Below are 15000 nucleotides of genomic sequence, written 5' to 3'. Positions count from 1 at the left end.
TGTTTCAAGTTACCAAATGTGCCTCACTGTGAGGCTGTCTCTGAGAATATTATAACATATTTATCAATTTGTATTTGTGTATTGGTGTTACATATTGGTGAAACGACAGTGTTTTCCGGAGAACTACTGTGTCTGTGAGTGTGAGTATTTGTGTGTCTGTTTTCTGTCTCTTTGTTTATGTCTCCAGTATATAACAGTGTGGGTGTGTGTCTGTTTTCTCTCTGTGCTGATGTCTCTGAGTGTAAAACAGTGTGTGTGTGTGTGTGTGTGTGTGATTTAACCTATAAAAGTTTGTGTCTGTGCTGAATGTGTCTGTAGGTGTGTAGTAGGGGTCTGCTGCAGGTGTTTGTGTCTGTGCTGGATGTGTCTGTAGGTGTGTAGTAGGTGTCTGTGCTGGATGTGTCTGTAGGTGTGTAGTAGGGGTCTGCTGCAGGTGTTTGTGTCTGTGCTGGATGTGTCTGTAGGTGTGTAGTAGGGGTCTGTACTGGATGTGTCTGTAGGTGTGTAGTAGGGGTCTGCTGCAGGTGTTTGTGTCTGTGCTGGATGTGTCTGTAGGTGTGTAGTAGGTGTCTGTGCTGGATGTGTCTGTAGGTGTGTAGTGTTACCATCGCCGTGGCGGTTTCACAGGAAGCCCTCATGCCGGGACAGGAAGTAGCCCTGCTGCATAACCCTGATAAAACGCTCCAGGTGTGTGGAGTAAGAGGGTCGGGCTGCTGCGCTGGGGTAATGGGGTTGGGCTGAGGCTTTTCTGTGGAAGAGGAACACACCTGCCATCCTAACATCGCTCCACAACGTCAGACCCGTCGTGACCCACCGTGCACCGTTAGCGAGGCAGCCCAGCCAACCCTGGGGGGTTTGTGAGCCCTGTTTATCCTACCGCACCCCCAGACGCCCCCCCCCCGTCTCCCTATCGCCTCCAGCCTGTTTGGGCCAGCTCACTCACTGGCCTTTAAATCCAAACACCTGCTCATAAAGCCGTTTGGACACCCAGGAGATTCCCACCGCACCCCATCCCTCTCTCCCTCAGAGCCCTGAGCAGGCTCGGGGTGTGGGGTAGACATGGATAACTTACGGCAGGGGGAACAGAACCGCGGTGTCTTACGGCAGGGGGAACAGAACCGCGGTGTCTTACGGCAGGGGGAACAGAACCGCGGTGCCTTACGGCAGGGGGAACAGAACCGCGGTGTCTTACGGCAGGGGGAACAGAACCGCGGTGTCTTACGGCAGGGGGAACAGAACCGCGGTGCCTTACGGCAGGGGGAACAGAACCGCGGTGCCTTACGGCAGGGGGAACAGAACCGCTGTGCCTCCCTCTGTCACGGCGCACACACACTGCCTCGGCTTCTCAGACGGCTCTCAGGCCTGATATCCTCCTGAGCTCATTCTGTTTGTGAGAAAATGGCTTCCGTACCGAGTTAGTCCTGGCCATTCGCTCGCTGAAGCCAAACGTGCAAAACGTGCCTGGTGAGGGAAGAGATGTATGTGGTGTAAATAAGTGGGAGTGCCTGCCTGTGTGCAGTTTTTCTGAATGTGTGTGTGTGTGTGTGTGTGAACGTGTGTTTGTGTTTGTGTGTGTGTGTGTGTGTGTGTGTGTGTGTGTGTGTGTGTGCGTGTGTTTGTGTGTAAGGGTAATTTGTGTGTGTGTGTGTGTGTGTGTGTGTGATTACATTACATTATTACATTATTGGCATTTGGCAGACGCTCTTATCCAGAGCGACGTACAGTTGATTAGACTAAGCAGTAGACAATCCTCCCCTGGAGCAATGCAGGGTTAAGGGCCTTGCTCAAGGGCTCAACGGCTGTGCAGATCTTATTGTGGCAACACCGGGATTAGAACCACCAACCTTGCCTGTCCCAGTCATTTACCGTAACCACTACGCTACAGGCCGCCCTGATTAGTGCCAGTGTCTGACAGTAAAAGGACTCAGTCAGGCTGTGATACAGCAGGCTGACTCACAGCCTTTCACAGCTGCCTGTGGGATTCTCTCACCTGCAGTCTGTAACTGTGTGCAGGGGAGTCCCGGCACGTTCGTCCGCTCTGACACCGGCCCCGAGCACGGCTTCCCGCCTACAACTCTGGGCATCATGCGCGGCCTGCTGACTTCAGGGCTGCCATTGTGCAGCTGGGGTGAAATGAGCCAGCCCTGCGACCAGAGGGAATCGTGTGTCTCCGAAACCCCAGGCCAGACACGGTCACTCCTGAAGAAACGTTCGGCGTTCTCCTGGGACACAGGAGTGAGGTTACGGGATGTGGACAGGGCAGGGGGCGGGATTCCACCTCTGTGTGTGGCGTGAGTAAGCCCCTCCGCTACGGCAAATCCTGTGCTCACCTGCCAACCTCATAGCCATAGGTCCAGGCATGTGCTGGAGAGGGTGTGTTTGCTGTGCAGTGTGTGTGCTGTGCAGTGTGTTTGCTGTAGAGGGTTTGTGCTGTGCAGTGTGTGTGCTGTAGAGGGTTTGTGCTGTGCAGTGTGTGTGCTGTGCAGTGTGTGTGTGCTGTGCAGTGTGTGTGCTGTGCAGTATGTTTGCTGGACAGGGTGTGTGCTGTGCAGTGTGTTTGCTGTAGAGGGTTTGTGCTGTGCAGTGTGTGTGCTGTGCAGTGTGTGTGTGCTGTGCAGTGTGTGTGCTGTGCAGTGTGTTTGCTGTAGAGGGTTTGTGCTGTGCAGTGTGTGTGCTGTGTAGTGTGTTTGCTGTAGAGGGTTTGTGCTGTGCAGTGTGTGCTGTGCAGTGTGTGTGCTGTGAGGTGTGGAGGGAATCCCCTGCTTTACTCAGGCCTTGGTTGTCTCCAGGTTTCCCCAGAAACAGTCACACTTCTTCATTCCCTGATCTCTCACCCTCACCCTCTCTCTCTCCCTCTCCCTCCCCCGAGGGGAGCGCTTTGAGCTGGGTTGGGGCTGCCGCTGATGCCACTGTGATGGAAGTCATACCTGGATCCAGACTGGGAATGAGATGTCGTGTGTTGCGGTCTTTTGTTTTAAAATGTTTCAGCGCCAGAAGTAGGGCTTGTCAAAACCGCTTTTTCAGCTGGACATATATTAGTTGCTATGCCTTATAATTGTCCAAACATTGAGGCAGAAAAGTTTCATTCATGCATTTAGAAGAAAGAATGAGAATAAAGGATTTATAATCATCATCAGGGTTTAAGTAGTGCCCTTAATGAAGTTCCCAACAGACTTGCATTAATTTTTCTCAGCTGGATGGTAGATTCGCTAGCTGTTGCTGTCATTCATTTCTGCGAGTGTTATGGCTCACGCTCGCACCCGACGTATCTGTAATGAAAGTATCTATGGTCGGCGCTGATGACAGAGGGGATTGTGGGGTGCCTGCGCTGTGACTCGCTGACTCTGACCGCGGAGGCTGTGCCTGTCGGGGCGACCGGCTTTCTGCGCCCAACCAGACGTTAAATGAGCTCAGAGCCAGCAGAACCAAGCCTATCGCTACAGCATGAGCGCATCTTTAAACATTCACGGCGAGGGGGGAGACCAACGGAGGGGGCGACTCTGTGTCGGTGGCATGCGCGCACAGGTACACGCGCGTGCGCACACACACACACACACACACGCGTTGACACTTGCGTACCTCCCACGCGGCGAGCGGTGGCTGTTTGGTATTCATGAGCGTCTCGGTGTTGCGAGCGCTAATGTGAACGATGACGTGCGGCTAATTGCAGAGGTAAACGGGGGGGGACGTCAGGACCTTTCATGCCCCCACACGTTCGCCTTTCTTTAACCTCAATGACGGCATGCGTCTGAACGAGCTGCTGAGGACCGGTGGCTGTTTAGCATCTGTTAGCGCCGCCGCGACAACAAGGGCTTTTTCAAAGAGCCGCGTTGTTCTCCGTCTCTCGAGAGTCAACAGCCAGACCGAGCGATGCCGACCCGGTGTTTGTGAAGCGCGGGGGGGTTTTGACGGGCGTGTGTGTGTGTGTGCGGGCGGGCGCGTGCGTGCGGAAGAGGGGGCTGACGGGGGCTGATGTGCGGTGACGAAAGGTGAGGGGGTGACGGCCGCTACCTGCCCAGGTGGGTGTGAGGTCATGCAGAGTTCCTCTGGCTCCCGCGTGTGTGCGCAGGTAAACACGGCGTGCGGGGTGGAGATGACAGCAGAATGGGGCTGTTGAATACAGACCCGGTGTGCGGAGGGGGGCAAGCCGGGAGTGGATACTGTAATAAATCTCTCTCTCTCTCTCTCTCTCTCTCTCTCTCTCTCTCTGTCTCTATTGCTCTCTCTCTCTCTTTCTCTCTCTCTATCTCTATCGTTCTCCTTCTCTTTCAGTGACATATTTGACGCCATGTTCCCAGTCACGCACATTGCCGGGGAAACTGTCATCCAGCAAGGTGAGCACACACACACACACACACACGCGCGCACACACACACACACGCACACCAGATCACGTTCTGATCAAGAAGTAGTTCCACAAAGCAGCACCTGTGTGATCAGAAACAGTGCTAATTATATAGAGACAATGTGTGTGTCTTTTCCCCCTCAACATTAGTAGCCTCTATTCCCAGTACCTGCCTCTATCCCCAGCCCTGCCTCTATTCCCAGTACCTGCCTCTATTCCCAGTACCTGCGTCTATTCCCAGTACCTGCCTCTATTCCCAGCCCTGCCTCTATTCCCAGTACCTGCCTCTATTCCCAGTACCTGCCTCTATTCCCAGTACCTGCCTCTATTCCCAGTACCTGCCTCTATCCCCAGTACCTGCCTCTATCCCCAGTCCTTGCCTCTACTCCCAGGCCCTAGGCACCTGGAGGAAGTCAAGGGCTTCCCCCGGGCGCTGGAGGAACTGGGAGTTCCGGTGTTCCCCCCTGGGAGAGGTCACCGGGACCGATCCGTTTGGGGACTCCCCGGTCCCACGCTAGCCCCTCAGTCTGGATCCTGAGCAGAGAGCCGGGCCAGACGTGGTGGCGGTGGTGGGGGGGGGGGTTCACAGAGGTGCTGTTTCTCTTTGAAACTGTTCTCTCAGGCTCATGTGATCGACTGCCTGTTTACACTCGTGTGTCAAAGACAGAGGGACATGCACGCACACATACATATGCTCACATGATTACGTACATGCAGGCATGCGCCCATTTGCTTGCAATTTCTTTCAAGGAAAAATAGGGACAGAAAGACACATGACACACACACACACACACACACACACTCGTGTATACACGCAGTGCAGCTTGCTTACATTACAACAGAGAAGCATAAACACTCACACACACTCCTTTTCAGTGACAGATTCCATTCTCCCTCTGCACACACACATACAGGCTAATTCTAACCATACTTCAGTGCAGTGTTCTGCAGTGGGATGCCCAGCCCTCAGAAAGGTCTGTATTAAGAGAATGCTTGTACTCTGTGTGCTAGCATGTACATGTTAGGATGAACTCTTTGCTGTAGTTCACCTGTGCAAAAGTCCCGCATCTGCGATGACAACCTTACAGCAGGTTACCGTGCGTGTGAGTGCGTGTGTGTGTGCGTGCGTGCGTGCGTGTATGCATGTGCGCGCGCGTGTGTGTCTGTGTCTGTGTTCACGTGTGTGAGAAGTTAAAAGAAGTTAAATATTTACTTGAACCTTCTGGGCTCTGGGTTGTGTTGAGAGGGAAACAAAGGCAGTAGCTCAGGGGTGATAACAGATAGAGAGAAGAACAGAGGAGAGGAAGAGGGAGGAAGCGGTAGAGACGAATAACTGAGGGGGAGAAAAGAAGGGATAGAAGAGAAAATGAACAAGAGAACTTTCGCATCCTTTAATAGACCATGTCACTTACAAACAACCACATCTGCACAAGACCGTGACAAATAAATAAGAGAACTTCAGAGAGAGCAAGAGAATGAGAGAGATATTGTGAGAGAGAGAGAGAGGGAGAGGGAGAGAGATGGACTGAGTAGCAGGTTTGGGGATGGGCTGTTCTGTGGGGTGGGGGCAGTAGGTGCTGGGACAGTGATTTAGGGTCTCTGTACTCAGAGCGTACGGGCCGTGAACCCAGCTGAACTCTCTGGCCCTCACACACCAGACCTGGGTCAAATACCTTATTGTTTTGGATTGAAATACATTTCTCCACTTTACTGCGCTTGTCTGTTGTATTGGAACCGATGAAATACTCACAAAAAGTGCCGACCCGCCACCTTCTCCTCAACTTGGTTGGCTCGATTGCACCCGGCAAGATCACTCAGAAAAGTATTTAAATCCAAAACAATTACGCATTTGAACCACAGCTCACACACATCACCCTCCCATTGTTCTAGCTCCTCCCGTTTTTTGATTTAAGAATAAAAACATTAACGTGGTCAGTTTAATTTAAGAATAAAAACATTAACCTGGTCAGTTGACAAGCTAAGGTGACATGGAGTTGAGAAGGCTTGGCTTTTCTGTATTTATTTTGTGTGTGTGGGATGGTTGGTGGACACACAAATTAATCTGGATGGACGTAGTGTATTTGTGTACATGCTTGTGGGCATGTAGAGTGTGTTTGAGTGTTCAGGTGTGCGTGAGGTGTGTGCTATTTGTGAATTGTGTATGTCCATGCTTCCACACTTTTGCTTCTTGGTCACATCGACACACATATGCACACACACACACACACACACACACACACATACATACAGACACACATACACACACACACACACACACATGCACACATGCACAGATACTTACACTCGCACAACACACATACATGCTCTTAATGTCGAGCCAGTAACAAGCTTTGTGAGGCGCTAATGCCAGCCAGAAGTTTCCTCTCTTTACTAAAACAACCCGCATTAATGAAACAAAAGCTCTATTGCTGAGGAAGGTTATTTTTTAACGCGGGTATTGGCAGGTTGGCTCAAGTGCATGTTCTCCAGTAGCAGGTTTGTTGCCTGAAGTGGCTGGGGGCCTTGAAAATTAATAAATAAAGTTAGCTAACATGGAAAACTCTGAGCTCTGGCACAATAAAATACTCACTGTAGCGCTCAGTTTAAATATAGTCTTTTTTTCCTTTGTGTCACTCCTGTGGGCTGGCAGTGTGAGAATGCCTTTTCCTTAAGAGGGGTCCTTCACTTCGTTTAGCAATGGAAAGGTGGGGTGACAGAGGTGACCTAAAAAGGTGCCTGACTGATTGCTCTAATCCATTAATATGCCACAGTGTTTGCAGAGACATTTTTTCTTTTTCTGAATGAGAAGAGGGGGAAAAATTCCATTGAGTAGAATAGTGAGAAGGGGGAGGGGTCAGCTGCCTGGACCTGACGCACGATTGGCTCAATGGGTCTCTCTCTGTCTCTCTCTCCGCAGGTGATGAAGGGGATAACTTCTACGTTATCGACCAAGGGGAAGTGGACGTGAGTCATTATTTCTCTTGTTTGTTTTTGCATTAACTTTTTTCATTCCTTTCCTTTTTTTTTTTTCCTTCTCCATGGTCCTGCATTCAGAAAGATCGCACGATATTGATCTATGGATAAAAAAAATATAAAGCATTCTTTATTGTTGGGGTCTAGTGAAAAACTCTGTAACTTTGACTAAAAGCAAGAAATGGTTTTCGTCACAAGAAAAGTAGAAAACTTTTGTGAGTTTAGCAATTGCTTAAAAGAACTTGAGTTGAGAAAATTTTTATAGTATTCTTGCATTTGCTTTGTTAGTCAAATTTTTAGACAAATGTTGATTGACTCCAGGTCTTTGTGTGCCCAAACCATTCAGTCCATGCCCATTCTTAAGCCTGCTTAAATTATGAACTAATAGTATGCTACTATGATAAATTAAGTTACAAAGGAATTCAAAACCCTACCCTTAGCTGAAATATGTGCGTCCAGTGTAATAACGTAATATTTTTGCACTGTTATCCAGAGTGACTTATCAAGCTTTTTTTTCCCTGAAGTTTTTTCATAGCCCATTCATAAGGCTGGATATATTTGCTGGAGCAGTTGAGGTTAAGTAGCTTTGCTGGAGGGTACACCAGCAGCCCTCGAGCCTGTAGAACAGGGCTCCGCTGTGTTTGAGCGCCGGTAAAGGGAAGGTTCCGGTTGAATGGAGCGCGGATGTGCCCGCGGGGGTTCGTACAGACGGCGAGAAGAAAGCGCGTCTTTGTTTTAGCAAAAATATCAGTGCGCAAAAAAAAAAAAAGGATAACATAACAGGTGAAGTGTACGGGGAGCAGATAAGGCGGAAAGAACGGGGGGGAGTCCGTTATCGCGTTTCGCAAGAAGAGTGCTGACGACGGGAGAGGGGAGAGAGGACAGGACGGACCGTGGGGAACGCGGGGTCTCCGTTCTGGAGCGAGGGCCAGATCGTCATGGCGATATGGCAAAGGGGGGGGGGGGGGGGTACGTGAGGTGATGGAACATGAGTCAGGGCAGTTTATGCAAGCCCTGTTTTCATCTCCCAATCTCCTGTGCAGATCTGCAGTGTACATCCTGGGGCTTTTGTTTTACATGTGATAAGTGCTGATTGGCTGATCTGTACTTTTACAGTGGACGTGAGTTTCACAGTCAGTGTACCGGTTAATCTCTCGCTCACGGACACACACACGCGCGCGCGTAAAGGCAGACTCGCACGTTGTTTCTGAAATGCTGTCTGTCGGACGTGCACGCACACACACACACACAGTGCCAGTGAAACTTTCAGCTCTGGTTATTTATGCTTTTATCTATCCCATGCACGTTCGTGTTCTGTTTCTCCTGAAGTCTCCATTTTGAAACTGGTCAGGCCTGGAAGGGATCTGGGAGCCCCTGCAGTGTCCCCTGCCTGTAGTAACAGAAGCAGGGCTTTCTGTGCTGTAGGAGTTAGACCATTCATCCCATGTTCCCCAGCTGCCCGTCCTCGCCTGCCAGGGACAAGGGGTGTTGGGGTGGAGGGGTGGGTTGAGACAAGGCTGCTGGGTAATTGAGTCTGGTGATGATGTGTCCTATTAGCAGGGAAGTAAATCTTGGGGAAATGTTGGGGAGTGGCTGTCAGCTTACTGCATTCTCAAGTCTGCAGTTCCCTGGGGGGGGCCCGTTTGCCCTGTTTCCCCGCCCCTTCCCCAAAAACCGTAGAGTTTATGTAGCAGCAGCCGGAGCTGCCGTCTCTGATGGGGGCCGCTGCAGCTTGGTACGCTCACTGCGCAGTTCCGGCAGCGGGGGGGGGGGGGTTCCGTCTGTGGTTTTAATGGATCGTATTGCGCCGTGGTGATAACGATGTGCCCGCTCGCACTGGGGTTATTTTATTATGAAATAAAAAAAAAATATGCTGTATATCTCAGCGTGACTTTTGGATTTAATGGAACAAATTGCGTTTGGCAGTGTGGCAGTACTGTTTTTTTTATTTTTTTTAACGATTAAACCCAGGTTATGACTTTGTTTGGCCACATGCCTGGCAGTATTAGCCTTTATAAGGAAACTGTGTGTGATGTGTGGCCAACTGAAGGCTAATCCTGGATTCTGTTTCTAAGTACTGGTGGCCTTTCTCAGGGCTAACTGTGGACCGTGGGAGGAATTCAGTGTGCCCCAGCGGATTTGTGACTCATCTTCTCCCCGCAGGTGTACGTGAACGGCGAGTGGGTGACCAGCATCGGGGAGGGGGGCAGCTTTGGGGAGCTGGCCCTGATCTACGGGACGCCTCGCGCTGCCACTGTGAAGGCCAAGACAGACATGAAGCTGTGGGGCATTGACCGGGACAGCTACCGGCGTATTCTCATGGTACAGTACACACACTCACGCACACACACTCACACACACACACACATACACACACACACACACACACACACACACACACACACACACACACTCACACACACACACACACACACACACACACACACACACACACACACTCACGCACACACACACACACACACACACACACACACACACACAGACGCACACACACACACACACACACACACAGATACACACACACACACAGATACACACACACACTCACGCACATACACACAGATACACACACACACACACTCACGCACATACACACACAGATACACACACACACACTCACGCACATACACACACACAGATACACACACACACACACATATACACACTCACACGCATACACACACACAGATACACACACAGATACACACACACACACACACACACACACACACTCACGCACATACACACACACACACACACACACACACTCACGCACACACACACACACACACACGCACATACACACACACACACACACTGACACACACATGCACACATACACACACACTGACACACACACACACAGATACACACACACACACACACACACATACACACTCACGCACATACACACACACACACACACGCACACATACACACACACTGACACACACACACACACACACACATACACACACACACACACATGCACACATACACACACAGGACTATTTGCTCCCACCACAGCTTGCAGCACATTAGGCTATAAAGCTGTAGAACAGGAGCAACCCACCGCCCACCCAGTGCGCATGTTTTACTGAGGGAGTGATGGAGAAAGCAAGGGAAAGAGGGAGAGATGGAGAGAGAAGGAGAGGGAGGGGTAGAAGCAGAGGGCACAGATGCTGGAGCCCTGTTAATACACTTCCTCTCTGTGCTGCTTATCTGCAGGAATGTCTGAATGTTTAATCTGCCCCCCCCCCCGGGCAAACACTGACTTTTTAAGGGTGGCGAATCGACCACTGTACTGAACGCACTACGCCCTTGCAGGGTCTGAGTCTCTACTCAACACATTATGCCTCCAGTGCACTGTGCTGAGTATGTACTGCACACCATACTCATACATTCTCTTACTGGGCCTGTACCCTGTCAGTAACACCCAGGCTGCATACTTGTTCCGTTAGCCATCTCCTCCATAGCTACGTCCTGCCAGGAGGGTTCAGGGAGAGGTGGAATGCCCTCACCGCAGACGAGAGAGAGAGCCGAGGTTCACTCACACCATCTGAACTTAATTACTGTTGTCACCGCTTTCTAAAGCTGTTTTTCTAAACTGAGAGCTATTCTGGCACTGCGGTGGGCCGAGCCAGCTTGCACTGTGTGTGCGACGGCGTGTGTGTGTGTGTGTGCGAGGATGTGTGTGTGTGTGTGTGTATGTGAACTTCGGGTCTCTTTTCAGCCGGCCAAATCCCAGGGATGCCAGCCGGGCCAGTGTCCCTCCACTAGCTGGCGCTGACAGCCTTGGCCAGGCCGCCCACCCCATCCCGCCCACCCCTGCTATTCAGCCCTGCCGGGCTGGTTTCCGCACACGTTCCAATGCCCCCATGCACTCTGCTGCCCCGCAACCAGCAGTTAGCACTGAGAGTCCCAGAGACGGTCTCAGTCGGTGGACAGCAGTGGGGCTGGACAGCATCACAGAGGCTGGGGTTGAGGGGGGTTATGGGGGATGTAGTCCTGGCACAACAACGGCAAACACCACTGGAATGTCTCCGTTTCTCAGTCTGAAGACCCGCTCTCAACATTAATCGTCCTTGGCACTCTCCAGACAATAGCAGCACTGTTGTTGTACACACACACACACACGCACACACACACAGTGTGGTTAGGCCAGGTGGGATTTGGGTTTGAATCCTATGTAGGCTTCCCTGCTTTGTCATGCTGCTGATTTGGCTTGGTTAAAGGGCTGTGGCTGAAATCTCACTGTGCCAGTTGTGAAGGTGTAGAACAAATGATTCTGGGATCCCATCCCATTTAAGGACATGGAGGAGTTTAGGAAGACTGTTCCCTCCCTCTGTACCAAAGAATGGAAAGGATCTTCAGGAAATGCATTGATATTTCAAAGGAAATTCTTCAAGTCCATATTTGGCTGGCTTTTTAGGGACTGAAGCATTGTGTATATGTGTGTGTGTCCGTATGTGTGTCTGTGTGTGTCCATTAGCGTGTCTTGTGTGCATGCGTGCGTATGTGTCAGTGCGTGTGTCTGTGTGTTTGGTAGTGTGTATCTGTGTGCATGTGTCTGTGTGTATGGCTGCGTGTACGTGTGTATCCGTGTGTGTTTGTTAGTGTGTCCGTGTGTGTGTCTGTGTGTGTTTGTTAGGTGTCCGTGTGTCCGTGTCTGTCTGTGTGTGTCCGTCCGTGTGTGTGTGTGTGTGCGCGCGTGCGTGTGTATCTGTGTAAGTGGGGTCAGCGGGGGGTATCTGTGTGTGTTTGTTAGCGTGTTTGTGTCCGTGTGTGTGTGTGTTTGTTAGGTGTCCGTGTGTCCGTGTCTGTTTGTGTGTGTCCGTCCGTGTGTGTATGTGTGTGTGTGCACGCGCGTGTGTGTATCTGTGTAACCGGGGTCAGCGGGGGGTATCTGTGTGTGTTTGTTAGCTTGTTTGTGTCCGTGTGTGTGTATCTGTGTAGCCGGGGTCAGCGGGGGGTATCTGTGTGTGTTTGTTAGCGTGTTTGTGTCCGTGTGTGTGTGTATCTGTGTAGCCGGGGTCAGCGGGGGGTATCTGTGTGTGTTTGTTAGCGTGTTTGTGTCCGTGTGTGTGTGTATCTGTGTAGCTGGGGTCAGCGGGGGGTATCTGAACGGTGCTGTTCTCCCGTCCTCCGTGCCCCTCCGCGGTCTCTGTGAAAGGAGGGAGAATGCGGAAAGTGAAAGCAGGCCTGGGAGAACCGGAGGGCTCTGCCGGCTCCTTTTCATCACGCTGTTTACACTTTCACCGCCGGGTTCAGGCACGGGCACGCGGCTCTCCCCTCTTCAAACATCCAAATCAAAATTATATTAAATTACAGACGGCAATCAAGCGCTTACAGACGCCCTTTTGTGGGTGTATCGTTTCCATGTGCTGAGTGTTTGTGGGGACACTGGTCCCCCGCAGAGACTGCGGTTTTTGGGGGTTTGGAGATGAAAGGGGGACCGGGGTCTGCCCCTCTGGGTCTGGGCTTGTCCGTATGCACCTGTAGTGCAGCTCTTTCTCCGGAGGAAAGTCCCCTCTGTGTGGGTGGGGCCCGCGCCTCCCGCCGCCCCGTGCTGGGGTCACGCTGTACCTCACACGCTGCCTGGGAGAGGCCCGCACACACACGTTCACTCTCACACACACACCCGCACTCACTGAGCACTTTATTAGGTATTTATTATACTTTTTTTTTAACTTATTGGTGCTGTAGCCTATCCACTTAGAGCAGGGGTCTCCAACCCTGGTCCTGGAGAGCTACAGGGTCTGCTGGTTTTCATTGTTACTCTGCACTTAACTGTAATCGACTGCTCTAATTGATTAATTAACTCACCTCACCTGGTTATCTGGGTCTCAGCAGGGTGCTGATTTTAAGGTGAAAACAAAAACCAGCAGACCCAGTAGCTCTCCAGGACCAGGGTTGGAGAGCCCTGACTTAGAGGTTTGATGTGTTGTGTTCAGAGATGCTCTTCTGCATACCACTGTTGTAATGTGTGGTTATTGCGTTACTGTCACCTTCCTGTCAGCTTTGACCAGTCTGGCCCTTCTCCTCTGACCTCTCTCATTAACAAAGGAGCGTTTGCCCACAGAACTGCTGCTCACTGGATGTTTTTTGTTTGTCGCACCATTCTCTGCAAACTCTAGAGACCGTTGTGCATGAAAATCCCAGGAGATCAGCAGTTTCTGAGATACTCAGACCTCCACCAACAATCATTCCACGTCACTTAGACCACATTTCTTCCCCATTCTGACATTTGGTCTGAAAAACAGCTGAACCTCTTGACCATGTCTGCATGCTTTTATGCATTTAGCTGCTGCCACATGATTGGCTTATTTATATTTGCAATAACAAGCTGGTGTACAGGTCTATCTAATAAAGTGCTCACTGAGTGTACACACAGACACACACTATCATATGCATATACTTTGGATAAAAACATCAGCTAAGTAACATGCAATATACACTCACTTGCACTCATATACTAACACACACATAGGCACACTATCTTGTTCATACACCCACACCCACACACACACACACATACACTCTCATATAGATACACACATATGCATACAAGCTCACTAACAGACACTTCCACACAGGTGTAGCAGGTTACTGAAAGTGGTTTAATGATGATTATGTTGATAATGATGCCACTCTCTCTCTCCTTTCCCCCTTGCAGGGCAGCACCTTGAGGAAGAGGAAGATGTATGAAGAGTTCCTGAGCAAAGTGTCCATCCTGGGTGAGTGTGACTGTCTGTCTGTGCGTGTGTGTGTGTGTGTGTGTGTGCGTGTTCGTGTTCACATCTGTGTATCTGCCTGTTTGTGAGTTAGCAGAGAGAGCCCACACACCAAGCTGCACTGTAGTCACGGTGCAGTAACCTCCATCCCCTACCCCCGCAGAAATGCCCCCCCCCCATGGGGTATTAACTGTCTGAATAAATGAGTAAACACATGTGGAGGAGGCTGATTTTGCCCTCTTTCATCCTGTTTTTCTTTGCCTTTTCTCTTTCTGTTCCATTTTCTTTTACAACCCCGCCTTCTGAGGACTATGTTCAAACACCAGCCTCCCTCTTTAAACTCTTTCCTCCTCTATTCACTCTTTCTCTCCCTTCTTTTTCAGGAGTAGAGAGGGAGGGGAGTGCTGTTTGTTTGATAGTCTTTGATTTTGGCGAAATTTGGTAAACGCCATTGATGTCATTCTTTGAGCTGGGAACCAATCACAAAACACACACACTCACACACACAGGCAGAGACACACACGGGTACACACGCACATGCATGCACGGACGTAAGCGTGCGCGCGCACACACACAAATGCACAAACATGCATACCAACACACACATACCCAAGCACACACAGGCAGACACACACACACAGACACACATACAGACACACACACACTCACGCACACAGACACACAGACACACATACAGACACTCTCACACACACACACACAATCATGCACACACACACATGCTCACACACACATGCACACAGACACACTAACACACACACACACACACAGACTCACTAGCACACACACATGCGCGCACACACACTAACACACACACACACACACACACAGACACAATCATGCGCACACACACAGTCACGCACACACGCACACACACACACACACACACACACACACAGACTCACTAAC

General features: G+C 50.6%; 1 protein-coding gene across 1 annotated transcript in view; it reads left to right on the top strand.

Moving 5' to 3' along the window:
• LOC133120176 (cAMP-dependent protein kinase type I-beta regulatory subunit) overlaps positions 1 to 15000 on the top strand; it is a gene marked incomplete at both ends in the record, with an annotated part of 30344 nt that overhangs the window by 11720 nt on the left and 3624 nt on the right. The window contains 4 exons of the mRNA XM_061230253.1: positions 4273 to 4334; positions 7263 to 7309; positions 9482 to 9640; positions 14016 to 14076. Of these exons, the coding sequence (XP_061086237.1) occupies positions 4273 to 4334; positions 7263 to 7309; positions 9482 to 9640; positions 14016 to 14076 (329 nt within the window). The remainder of the gene's footprint in view (positions 1 to 4272; positions 4335 to 7262; positions 7310 to 9481; positions 9641 to 14015; positions 14077 to 15000) is intronic.

Source organism: Conger conger, unplaced genomic scaffold, assembly GCF_963514075.1.
Source record: "Conger conger unplaced genomic scaffold, fConCon1.1 SCAFFOLD_167, whole genome shotgun sequence".
NCBI classification, from domain to species: Eukaryota; Metazoa; Chordata; class Actinopteri; order Anguilliformes; family Congridae; genus Conger; species Conger conger.
This window is presented reverse-complemented; position numbering and strand designations above follow the sequence as displayed.